Consider the following 13,119-nt stretch of genomic DNA (forward strand, 5'->3'; position numbering starts at 1 on the left):
TCAACATCAGAACTTCTTATCTTCCTAGATTTTTAAATAATTTTTGGATGTATTCCTTCTCTTTTCACTGGCAGCTGAATTTGCTTCCATCTGAAGTTTCCAGGATTTCAGATTCTGCAGACTCCTGCTCTGGGTAGGTATTGTTTGAATCAGAGAGGCAAACAACACAGGTAGGGATGTGCAGGTGAGCCCCGTTAGGAATTATAAACCCTTCAAGTATCAGGGTGGAAGACCTGTCAGAAAGAATGGTTCTTCTCTGGAGGCTGGCCCAAGAATCATCATCAAGAGGATGAGATCCATCTTGTCTTTGGAAACAATATTTTTGCACAAGTGGGACAACCTACAATCTTGGTTGAGTATATGTGTTATTTTAAGATACCCATGTTAGAAAAAAATGGTTCTTAATCTAAAAAGCCTGATTTAGGGGCTTCCCTGGTGGTGCAGTGGTTAAGAATCCGCCTGCCAATGCAGGGGACACGGGTTCGAGCCCTGGTCTGGGAAGATCCCACATGCCGCAGAGCAACTAAGCCTGTGCGCCACAACTGCCGAAGCCCACATGCCTAGAGCTCGTGCTCTGCAACAAGAGAAGCCACTGCAATGAGAAGCCCACACACCAAAACGAAGAGTAGCCCCCGCTCACCGCAACTAGAGAAAGCCCACAAGCAGCAACAAAGACCCAACACAGCCAAAAAATAAATAAGTAAATTTATATTTTAAAAAAAAATAGCCTGATTTAGTGGTTCAAGATGACCTTCTGCCACTTCAGGGGATATACCACTTCACTTATTTCCCTCCATCGAAGCTAGGAACGAATGAGGAAACGATGTTCCAGGTTGCTTAGAGAGTGCTAGAGAATAGTACATTTAGCTTTTGCTCTGCCTGTAAATATGGTGGGTTCTAAGTCATGGAATTTTAGCTGCTTGAAACAAACCTTTCCAAGGCAAGCAGTTGGCGTGTGTCATTAGCTCATTGTAGAAGCAAAGTGGATGAGAGAAGGAGTATGAAGTCTGAGTGAAACAGGAAGAGATGGGGTGGGGAGGGGGGAGGGACTGATGGAGGAAGAGTAACAGAGCTGTGGAAACGGAGGGAAAGTGGGGAGGACAGAGGAAAGGGAGAAAGGAAAGGGAGAAGAGAGGAAATGTGGAAGGGACAAAGAAGAAACTGACATCGAGACACAAAATAAACACCATCTATCTGCATGGTATCTCACTGCATAATTTCTGCAAAAGTCTTAAAGTACCATAATTATTTTAAATAGCTGATAAAATAGATTAGAGTTTTGTGATTTTTGGAGGAAAGGCAGTCATAATATGAAGTGCCTGCTATGTGCCAGGAAGGGGCAATGTTCTTAAGTATCTCATGTCACTGGGGAGGCAGGAAAGTGATGGTTAAAAGGAAGGGCTGATTTGAAGCCCAGCTCCACCACTTACTCACTATGAGTTTTGGGACAGGCTTTTTGACCTCTCTAAACTAAGTGTTCCCATCTGAAAAATATAAACTAGAAAAAAAAATGCCAACCTCAGCGGGTTGTTGAGAGGATTATATGACCCAGTAGTAAAGTGTAGAATGTCTGGCATATAGTCTGTGCTCAGCAAATGGTAGTTATTAATTTCACTGTTATTATCTGTGATTCTCACAGCAGCTCTCCTTGTTATGGTATAATGTCAAACACATCTTATAAATGAATAAACAGTAGCTCAGAGAGGATAAGTGGTTTCCCCAAGATTACAGAATTAGTAAGTGACAGAGACAAAATCCGAACACTGGTCTGCCCACCTCCAAACTCTGACTTCTTTTTTTCAACTCCCTTGGGGGAAGGGGGTGGTGTCTGCATTAGCATTGCTCCCAGAAGCTCACAAAAATGTGCAGCCCCCCACATCCAGGGGGCCAGGGCCACACTATTACTCTAGTTCCCACCCCAATTCCAAGGGACACAGCCAGGGGCAGTCTGAGAGCATCAAACCCAGGGTCACTGTCACTTTGTAGGTATGAGTATACAGCACAGAGCCTTTCCATTCCACTGGAGGGAGCCTGGAAGGCCCAAACCTTCATTTTGAGAACCCCTCCCTCAAGCTGGCCTAACTCTCAACCCAACCATTATTCTTTAACTGATAACTTTCCACCTCCTAACTTATTGATCAAACTGTGAAGGAAATTCAGTATTGTTATTCAAATAATGATAAAAACAGAATTGTCTTTTACAGCTATGCACTTACTTGATTTCCAGAGAGAATTTTACATTGGTGGGTGTGTACTTATTAACAGGAATATGGTAATTGTAATTTCCAGACCTAATTAAGGAAAAAAAAACACAAATCAAAATACTCAGGAAAGGGTTTTTTCTACTTTTTGTATACTATGTAAACTGTGAAATATTCTATAATACGTAACAGATACAGAAAATCAAGTTTAAATTTCAAAGTGATCTCTTTCGGATCTTACTATATATGAAATATACCACAAAGATTTATGGTTAGTTAAAATACAAAGAAGAAATGACAGAAAGTCAAATCCCAGACCATATGCACAAAACTAAACAAATAGGAAATGACTTCAGTTCCCCTTAAGGAGATACAGATTTCAGAAGACAAATGAGGCAAAGTCCTCAAACTAACAATCCCTCTGGAAAGGAAAATTGGAAATAATAAATACCAGCTTTTTTTACAGTAAACCACTCCCTTTTAGGCAACATTAGCAGGAAATATCATGTACTTTCAGAACTGGAATCAACTAAAATTATTATAGTCCTAATTACCATTTAGTAATGGAGAAAACTGCAAGACAGAAATGCTTATACAGACATTCTTCCCGCCCTTGACGGAGGGATGCTTAGGGAAAGGGGGGAGTTCCATTGATCTCTATTGTAATGAAAACCCTAGCAAAAAGGCTTATTGTATCTAATACAAGTTCTTATGACTGGCCATCCCTTGAATTATATGGAGAAATAACTTAAAACCAGATAAATGGGGGAAAGGGCCAATCATTTAAAATTTCCGTTAATGAATATTAAACTGGGTTGTTAAAAATAAAGCAAAAATAAAAGCAATAGATCTGAACTGGGATCGGGAGGGCTTTGTCCTACTGGAGGAAGCTTGGGTAAATAGAATTCTTTTCCTACTATGTGCCTCCCAACATCTGTGTGCTTTCCAGGCACCCAACTCCTTAGCTAGTAAGTATCCTCATCTTACAGATGAGAAACGGGTACGCAGGGAGAATAAACATCTTGTCAAAGTGCTGGAATTTGAACCCAAATCATCTCACTCTTCATTATGTCATTCTACCAAACCAATTATGTCTGTCTCTGACTTTTTCAAGCTCACTGGGCCTCAAGTTTTGTAACAGCAAAATGGGGATAATACCAGCCTCATGTGATTTTGTGAGAATTCAATGAGATAATGAATGTAAAGGTCATAAACAAATCATAAAGCACCATACAGGTTATTTTCAAAAGTCAGGACCATCAGCCTGAAGCCTAAGGTACATTAGGCTGAAAAAGAAATAAGGCTGAGAATCCGTAGGATTTGTGACACCAATTCAAAATACACAGCCTTGCCTTTAACCTAGCAGGCTTAAATATTAGCAGGCTTAACTAAACCAGTAAATACTGATCAAATAAAGAAAAATAACTCCTTATTCTTAATGCCTACAACTTGCATATTGTGTTTGCTGAAGCTTCTATGCTTGCCCTCTATGCGTCTAGATGCATTGTTACCTTGATGCAGGCGATACACTAGAGATGAACATTGCTGATAACTTTTGCAGTACCCAGATTTTTTTCTCTTAACTGAAAAGGTTAGGATAAGCTATATTTTTCAGCAATTAAAATAATGATATCCCTTGTTATTAAAATATACAAATGTCAGCTCACTCATAACTTGGAGCCATCAGTAATAATGTCTTTCTTTTCTATAAAATTAACTAACAGCTCTGTGCCTATGGTATGTGGCCTCAGAGAGTCAGCCACAGAGCTGCCCCCTAAGCTTTTAGCTTTGGACTTAGCCATTAAACCAGGAGACTGTAATCTTTGGAGCCGTGGTTTATTGACATTTGCTAATACCAACCATTTTATGATTCCCTCTTCCACCATGCAACAAATGTGTTTTCACTTAAGGAGCAATGTAAGCACACATCGGTTTTACCGGGTAGCATTAGCTTTCATTCCAGTCTCAAAAACCCAGAGCCCGGAGTAAATTCCAGAAACAATCAGGGGATAATGGGGAGGCTTACCCACCCGCACTGGAGGCTTCTACTGCAATACCGACGATCTATTATTTGCTGGATTTCCATAATCTGAATAGAACTGATGGTTGTATCAACCCCTGAATTGAGAAGAAATAAAGTAAACTTTTCTGCAGAGAAAAAGAGCATTGTGCTCCAGCGCAGGCTCCAAATTGCAGAATGTGAAATAAGAGTTTCCTAGATAAATGGATCCATTTGCATTCAAATGGGGGAAAAAAGGAGAAGAAAGGGGAGAAGGCTTTTGTTGTTGTTACAGTAAATTTTAAGAAAAAAAAAAAAAAAAAAAAAAAAAAAAAAAAACAAGCTCCAATAGACAGCCTCATAATATCCAAAAGAATGCCTGGATCGTGGAAGTCCTACTAAATTGAGATATATTGAAAATGGAGAGCGCAATGTGATATGCAATCTGGCCAATAAAGAAAGATTCAACAAAAATCAGAAAACCAACTAAAAATTTAGCAGAAAAATAGAAGAAGAGAGCAGGAATTTCAAATAAATTATTAAAATCCATGAAGATCAACGAAAAGGCCTAGCGGTATGCAACCATTTCTAATGCCTCCTTAATGGTTAGGGAGGCGTCGATTATCAAAAACATACTCCCACGGGTGTTTGTGGCAGAGTGCAGCCTCCGTCCCTGTGCCTTACTCCAGTAATGCTTTCACAGCTTGTTAGCATTCTGCCTGGCTCCACAAAAACAAAGAAGAGAGTCACTTAAATACAAACTTACAGTCGCTCCCCCAGTCAAGGTTGGTTAGCGCCTGTCCTGCCAAGAATGATGTGCTCCTGTCTCCTGAAGAGGAAGAAAGTCTGTCAGTCTTGAAGCTTGTTCAGGATGAGAAGAAACCCGGTGTGTGCCCTAGTTTGTCTCTGTCAGTTGAATGTTTCCCCCACCCTTCAACCCATCACATCCCTATGCCATTTCATACAGAGCTAGTTTACTGTCACCCTTCTCCAAAAAGCCACCTGTTTCGGACTGAATTATGTCCTCCAAGTTCTTATGCATGAAGCCCTAACCCCTGGTAACTCACTCAGAATGTGACTGTGTTTGGAGATGGGCCTTTAAAGTGATAATTAAATTAAAATGAGGCTGTTAGTGTGGGCCCTAATCCAATCCGAGTGGCATTCTTATAAGAAGAGGAGATTAGGACATGAAGAGGCCTGCTTGCATGGAGAGACCTTGTAAGGACACAGAGAGAAAGCGGCCATCTTTGAGCCAAGGAGTGAGGCCTCAAGAAACCAGACCTGATAGCACCTTAATTTGGACTTCTAGCCTCCAGAACTGTGAGAAAATAAATTTCTGTTGCTTAAGTCACCTAGTCTGTGGCATTTTGTTATGGCAACCCCCGCCGACTTAAGACACCATCCCGGATTAGATTCACTGCAGCTCACAGCTCCCCCACTTCCACTGCCACGGCATGTATTATTACCGAATCCTCTAAGTGGTGATCAATCAGTGATACCTTCTCTATCACTGTACCAAAGGGCACATTACCTCTGGATTGTTACTTTTCTTGTATCTTTGCCCTTTTTCAAAAACTCCAGAATAGGGAACCTCTACTAACATTCTTTGAATCATCTATAACTCCAAGCATAATGTGATCCACTCAGGAAAAAAGCGAGCTTAAGTTAAAAACTGAGCTGCAGCCAGCAGAGGAGAGGACTCAAATCACTGGTATGGGGCCAGAGCTCGCTTGTGGGGAAGGAAGCCATGGGAGTGGTTATGACCCGTCAGAGCCGAAAAGGCATTTTAAAAGCAATATTGAAAAGGTAGCCACTCAGATGACTATTGTTAAGGCTATGGGGGAAAAAATGTATCTTTTTAAAGTGGATGGTAAAAGCAACCATTTAGTGAATTGTTAAGCAAACCTAACAAAAGAATTTTAAAGTTTTTGCAGTCAGTTTTTAAATTTGCAGATGTTTTCTCAAGTATATGTACTCTATTGCAGTCCTTCATTTTCATTAAACAATATCTATGTTTTTCAATATAATTTGGGGCAAAACACAAAGACGTTAACCTTATTTAACAAGAGACGTAAGTTAAAACAATATGTGCTGCTTTCATGGGAAAGAAAAAGAGACAAGAGCTAAAACAAGTTTCTGTATGGAATTTCAGGGTAGAAAGCAAAGCAACGGTGCAGACTTCTGGGGGTTAGTCGCTCCTAAGTATCTGTCCAGGTTAGTACTTCTCACACTAAGTGGAAGGGCTGGTTTTCTTGTCTAGAAACCTAACTGTGAGCTTTTGGAAGACTGCGTCTTGTTCACTATTGTATCCCCACATAAGGCAATGCCAGGCTCAACTGTGGGGCTCACTACATATCTGTGGAAGGATGGAAGGAGGAGAGTCAGGAAAAGAGGAAGGGAGGAGGGAAAGCCAATCATGTATCTTCTAGAAAAATGTTTCCTCTTCCACACTCAAAGGAGACACCCCTAGGGGATGGGTGCGCAGGGGTGCTAGGAGTGGACTCGGGGGAGCTGGGCTTCTTCATCCTGTTAGCAAATGGAAGTGAGAAAACTTGAAGATGAGGCAAGTTTCCTGAAATTCCTCCCCAGCGTGATGCTTCCCTTTAAGAAGAAATGGACCTTGATATATGGTGATTTTCTAGAAAACTGAATATTTCCCTTTACCTAAAAATGTGTGTACTGTCTAAAAGGCCTCCAGATTTCTTGGATTCCAGCTATTCAAATAGTAATTTTCGAGCACACGTCTCCTGCTATGAGTTTTGCTTATGACTGCTTCCATAGAAGGCTTATTTACAAGGCAAATGAGACATAAAGAAAAGGGGAAACCTGACTTCCCTATCCTGTCTGTTTTCTTTCCCTACCTTTTGTTCTATTTTCCTGCTGAATTTTCAGGAAAAACGTAATTGTAAAGTCTGGCAATAGAACTACAGAGTTGTCTTACTTCCACAGAAGTGTATTTCTGGGTTCCTGGAGACGTAGAACCCTGTGATTAAGATCTAGCATCTAATGGGATAAAGTGTTTTTTAACAGTAATAAAAAGGTGAAGTTGAGGAGAGATAATCTTACAGCTTAGAATTATGAAAATGGCTTTTCAAAAGCAGAATTGGAAATAAATTTTGAGTCTCCTGTAAAACACCTCGACTTTGTCACTTCTCTGAGGCAAGACTATTCAATTCCGAAAGGCTGGTTATTGGAAAACCATCAATTCTCCTGTAGTCATACAGGGGTGGCTCGTTTTACAAGTGCCTTCCAGCAGTATTCCCTATAAACTTAATATACATTCCCAATGGTTTCCATCGTAAAGTTGGAGATATATTTCACAATCAGCAGATGAGATCTCCCCATAAACTAAATTAGAATCTTCTGGAGAGGAGAGACTTAAGATGGTGTCCAACCAAAGTATATCCTGTCGTGGTAGAATGTGTGTATTGCACTACTTGTAAAACTGCACTGATGGCTGATTCCCAATACATCTTGGATACCTTTTTCTTTCATGATTAAAACAGGCTCAGGCCAAGAAAAAGTCAATGAGCCCAACCAATCGACGACTGAGTCCTTTAACACAGGGAAACATTTTCTTTCAGTCATTGACTCTTCTCAGAGGTCTGGTCTCCAAATCAAAATAAGCATGAATTACAGATGCCTTTGCTTTGTGAGATTTTAAAAGTCTTTACCAAATCTCTTAAAATCTGTAGAACTCCACTGATGCTTTTTCCCACAGGCTCTTAAGTTTTTAATATCTAACTCTGCTGCCTATTTAAATCTTTATTAGTTCCATAGATTAAAATCTGATGCATCACACTCAGTTCCTCAGAGTAGAAGCTGAATATTTTGAAATACCCACTTTCCACTTCCTATTAGTCTTACGCAAACCTTTTATTAAAGTGTGAGAAGAGGGGATAACCTTTCTGAAAGACATTTTAAGCAACCAACTTAGGCCCAAAGGAAGAATAATGGCTTGAGCTCAGCATGTCATAAAAATGCTGATTTCCCTGTACTTATTTTACTAGTAGTCTTACTCCTCAGGAAGGAGGCTCATAAGTGTGTTCTGGAGCTTGGTAAACTATTAAATATTACTCCACATCTCACTGAGAGTTAGTCTTAAGTTTTTTTTAATTAAAAAATTTTTATTCTTAAATTTGTAATTCGTCTTAAATGCCTCAGAAACATCTTGTTGAAAAGAATATTTGCCTGGTTTTCTCTTCTTTTGGATTTAGGAACCCTGATGTCATATGTTGCCCTGGACAGAGGCAAAAGATGGAGCAGCAGCAGAGGAGAAATGCTTTTCTTCGGGCCCCCAGAAATATCCCACACTGGGGTCAACATCTCAGTGGCTATAGGCACACAACGGAATATTACTCAGCCATAAAAAGAGTGAAATAATGCCATTTGCAGCAACATGGATGGACCTAGAGATTATCACACTAAGTGAAGTAAGTCAAAGACAAATATCATATGATATCACTTATATGTGGAATCTAAAAAGATGATACAATGAACTTATTTACAAAACAGAGACTCACAGACATAGAAAGCAAACTTATAGCACCAAAGGGGAAAGGGGAGGAGGGATAAATTAGGAGGTTGGGATTAAAATATACACATTACTATATATAAAATAGATAACCAACAAGGACCTACTGTACAGCACAGGGAACTATACTCAATATCTTGTAATAACAAATAATGGAAAAGAATCTTATATATATTTTTATCTCACTTTGCTGTACACCTGAAACTAACACAACATTGTAAATCAACTATATTTCCGTAACATTTTTTTTTAATGGCTGTAGGCAAAGGGGAGGGGGCAGAGGGTGCTGAAAGGGCTTTCTAGAGCCATAGAGTAGATACTTTCTGCATCTTCTAGAGTTGTTCCCAGGTACATGCACACACCAAGCCCAAATAAGTGGAGGCAGAATGGTGGGGACAGGGGACCCAGGTTTCGATTTCTACTTTGCTCATAATTCACTGCAGAATCTTAAGCAAAGTCCTCAGCCTCTATTTCATCAGTCATAAAATGGGTAAATTGGTATAAATCAGAGATTCTTCTGACCTGGGGACTCTGGAATCCCAGATGATTACATAAAGGGGTCTGTGGTGTTGGCTGTGGACTTGAAAAGTAACAATCTCTCCCATAGATTTGTACCATTTTTCAAATGTTGCTGTTGAATTAACAAAAATAATTTGATTAAAAGCTTAAGAGAATTTATAGTTACATTCTCCCTCTACGTACTTTCTCAGTCAAATAATTGTAAAAGCATAATGGATTCATAATCTCGGGGTCAAAAAGTCACGGAGCCACTGGTGTAGCTGCTCTCTGACCTTCTATGACTCTAAATCCCCCAGAGTTTTCAAGTTACCTGAAGGTTATAGTAAATAGAACATTTAAATCCTTTCCGTTTTTTTTCTCAAGTTGAAAGAGGGAAGAGGGAAACCACTTTCCCAGTGTGTCAGAGAGCCTGATAAAGCAGAATTTAAACTCCGTTTTTAGCCAGAGAAGCTGCTGATAGTTGTGTCTAGGAGGACACAGCCAGACACCTTGGAGCAGATCTTCTTTCTTAGGAGTCTCTTCAGTGTCTCTCATCGTTATGGAAACATAAGATGAGCAGACACTCATTGTCCAAGAGAAGATGGCAATAAACCTTCATGTGGTTTGATAAGGGCTACTCTTCCCAATATCCCCTTGATGTGAAGAGCTGGTTGCTATGGGAGTGAATTTGCTCAAGGGTCAAAAAACTTTCTGAAAATGAAGATTGGGCCAGTTCCCAACCTCTTCCTGTTCAGGATTCATTGTTATCCACCTCACATGGGTCAGATGGTCTCATTTGAGCACTGCTCTCAGAAAATGACACCCAGTATCCTCAAGGTGGACTCCCAAGGTGAGGAAAAGGGTTACCAGCCACAAGGTTCCACGTGCTTTAAAAAGGGAAGGGAGGTTTTGGGGCATTTCTGAGACAGTAATGGATTTTTCCATATTTAAAACTATTGAGGATATGATCTCCGACACTGAATATTTCTTCCTTCACATTGAACTTTTATCCTCACTCTATAGTGATGCATCTGTTCCCAAGTTCAATGAAAAATTGCTTTCATGAGAAAAGCACTACAAGCATTGCCTCCTATAGGTGCGGAGGAAAACTCTCTGTGCCTTAGCTTCTCACTGGAAAAAAAGGGGGGATAATAACAGTGCCTATCTTTCAAGCTTGTGAGGACTAAAGGACTTACTCGTGTAGCCTACTTATGACAGTGCCTTGCATACAATAGTAATACCTCATTATGTGGTGTTACTGATGATGGTGATGATGATGATTTGTAGAAGTTATTTATTCAAGCCTCGAATATGAAATAATATCAAAGGAAATTATACTTCTGCCCCCAAACTTCAACCACTGACCATAGTCTACATGTCATTAGTCATTAGGTCTACTCAAAAATATTCTGGCTCATCTTCTTCCAGGCACGTGTTAGGTCTGCACTTCACCAACTGTTTTTAAATTAGACATGACCAATGTCACTTGCTTTGGCCAGTAACATGTAAGCAGAAGTGACTTGTGTTCCACCCACATGGAAGCTGTAAGAGCCAGTGCACAATCTGCCCGATTCTCTTACCACCTCTATAGAGGCTGTGGAAATATGTACCGAGAAGGAGTCTCTATCAGCTGAGTCCTGAATGGCGAGATGAACAAGATCCCTCTTTTGATCGACATTTGACATATAGAGAGAGTCAAATAAATTTTTGTCACATTAAGCCACAGTGATTTGGGAGTTGTTACCACAGCATCTTAATTGATAAGTCACACTGATACGTATGTATTGTTATTATTAGCATCATCGTCATCATTATTTTAGACACTTGTTAAAATGTGTGTATACAGATTTCTAGAAACAATAATAACTTAGTATACATTGGGATGTATAGTATTTGATCTTACAGAGATAATTACACTTTTAGTCCTTGATCAAGTTTCCATAATTTATTATATTTATCTATTTATTTTTTGGCCGCGCGGCATGTGGGATCTTAGTTCCCAGACCAGGGATCAAACCCCTGCCCCCTTCAGTGGAAGCACAGAGTCCTAACCACTGGACCGCCAGGGAAGTCCCAATTTTTTTAACATGAAAATTCTGTTACTTAAAGAGCATCAGTGTGTGTGTGTGTGTGTGTGTGTGTGTGTGTGTGTGTGTCCGTCCCCCAAGGAGGAGGATAATCTGAAAGTGGAAGCCTTTTTCAGGGACTTAAAGCTTACCCTGAACTCATTAGAATCTTGATAGCCTTTTAGTTTGGGCAGAGAGCCCAGATGCCATATCATTTTATAAGTTCTAAGTGAGCCAAAAGATCTACCCATCTTCACATAATTACTTCTCTTGTGCTACTATTACTATCTTGGTTGGCAGTGAACAAATGAGACCCTTTCACTTGAATCAACCAAAATTTCATCCCTGGGTGGGGAACTCAATATTACAAGTGATTACAAGTTTGTGTATTTGTGTTTTCAAAGATCTTGCCACCCCAAATAGAAGAGTGGAACCATTAACAGACTATCCAAGTAAATAGTGAGGAGGGAAAAACCTCAGGTTCAAAGCACTAGTTGTTACTCTTTGAACATTCTTTACCTGCCCATGGCCTCTGATGGGGCTCCTTCTCCTTGGGCTGTCTTTGCACAGGGCTTGAGAGGCCTCTTCTTGTTCCCCAGTTGGGACAGCAGTAAGTCTCCTGACATGGCAGGATCTCACAGAAAGTGATCTCTGGTACTTGCAAGGGGGGTTGTGTGGTTGCCAGAGATGTATTAGGTGCTGCAAGGCATTGGACAGAGGGGAGGAGAGTGACAAGGTTAACCTGAAAGGCTGGTTCTTCTCTTGACAATTCACATGAAACCCAGGCTGGGTTTGAGGGTGAGGAATGTGACGATCTTACCCAAGGGGGAAGCTGTGGGTGGCAGAGCCGGATCCTGGGAGCTGGTGAGGTTGCTGGAGGAGGAGAACAAAATAATTAATGAAAGAGGCCTTCAAGAATCCTTCTCCCCAAAGGAAAACAAGACTGGAACTCTCACCTCAAAGGGAGACTTGGGGTACATCGGTCTTGATCTTTTAAGCTAAGTATGTAAAGGGAGACTATTGTCAAGCCACTGTTAAAAAAAAAAAAAAGAGTTATGTGGCAGATTTGATTCCAGATATATCTCACACAACCAGCTGGCCAGAGATGTCCTCTCCCAGGCCACACAGATGGGAGAGGAGGGGGCAGGCGGCCAGGGCTGACAGAAGCGCCATGGAAGCCAGCACAGTTCTGCCTCTCAGCCCTAGTGAGAAAAAGCCCCCAACCTTCCCGGAGCTCAGAGGCTCCCTGGCTACTCCGGGCTGACGGATTTTTCCACAAAGCAGCCCCCTGGCCCTGGCAAGCTGTCTCAGAAACGTCTGTCACTAGTGGAAGATTACAAGAGGAAGCATGTAAATCACTGGAGGCAGCCCTCTGCTCCTTGCAGGAAAAACTCAGAGCAAAGTTCATATCCCCCTGGTGGAGGGCATCCACACTGTGGTGTTGGGAAATGAAAGGCTACACAGGTTTAGTCAGCAGTAGGTGCCGAACCCTTTGGCCGCTTCTGACATCTTCCTGCTGCCTGTCTTTTCAGAGCACAATACACCAAATTGGACAAAGGAAGGAAAAAAGTACAGTAAAGCATCCATTTCCACACTACATGACTTCAAAATAATGAGTGTATCTTTCCCCCCAATTATCAGCACTTATATAGCCAAAAGGAAGCTTACCTTAAAGGTCCTGAGCTTTGGGAAGCTCTTCCCAATATTGCTCACACATCCAAACACTCAGCATTCTCCTCTTTCGAGGGTGTCTCTAGAACTCTCTCTACAATCCCGCTGTGAGCTGGGCCTGACACAGGGGACCTTACTTGACCTCTTGCC

General features: G+C 41.0%; 1 protein-coding gene across 2 annotated transcripts in view; it reads right to left on the minus strand.

The window, feature by feature from the left end:
• Positions 1–13,119, minus strand: part of MYRFL (myelin regulatory factor like) — a 114,790-nt gene that overhangs the window by 1,802 nt on the left and 99,869 nt on the right. For both annotated transcript variants that reach the window (XM_024736972.1, XM_024736973.1), the window contains exons 17-22: positions 12,255–12,329; positions 12,119–12,171; positions 11,818–11,997; positions 4,967–5,029; positions 4,232–4,319; positions 2,217–2,291 (exon numbers count right to left, since the gene is read on the minus strand). In XM_024736972.1, the coding sequence (XP_024592740.1) occupies positions 2,217–2,291; positions 4,232–4,319; positions 4,967–5,029; positions 11,818–11,997; positions 12,119–12,171; positions 12,255–12,329 (534 nt within the window). The remainder of the gene's footprint in view (positions 1–2,216; positions 2,292–4,231; positions 4,320–4,966; positions 5,030–11,817; positions 11,998–12,118; positions 12,172–12,254; positions 12,330–13,119) is intronic.

The sequence above is a fragment of the Neophocaena asiaeorientalis genome, unplaced genomic scaffold (assembly GCF_003031525.2).
Source record: "Neophocaena asiaeorientalis asiaeorientalis breed wild unplaced genomic scaffold, Neophocaena_asiaeorientalis_V1.1 scaffold134, whole genome shotgun sequence".
Taxonomy (NCBI): domain Eukaryota; kingdom Metazoa; phylum Chordata; class Mammalia; order Artiodactyla; family Phocoenidae; genus Neophocaena; species Neophocaena asiaeorientalis.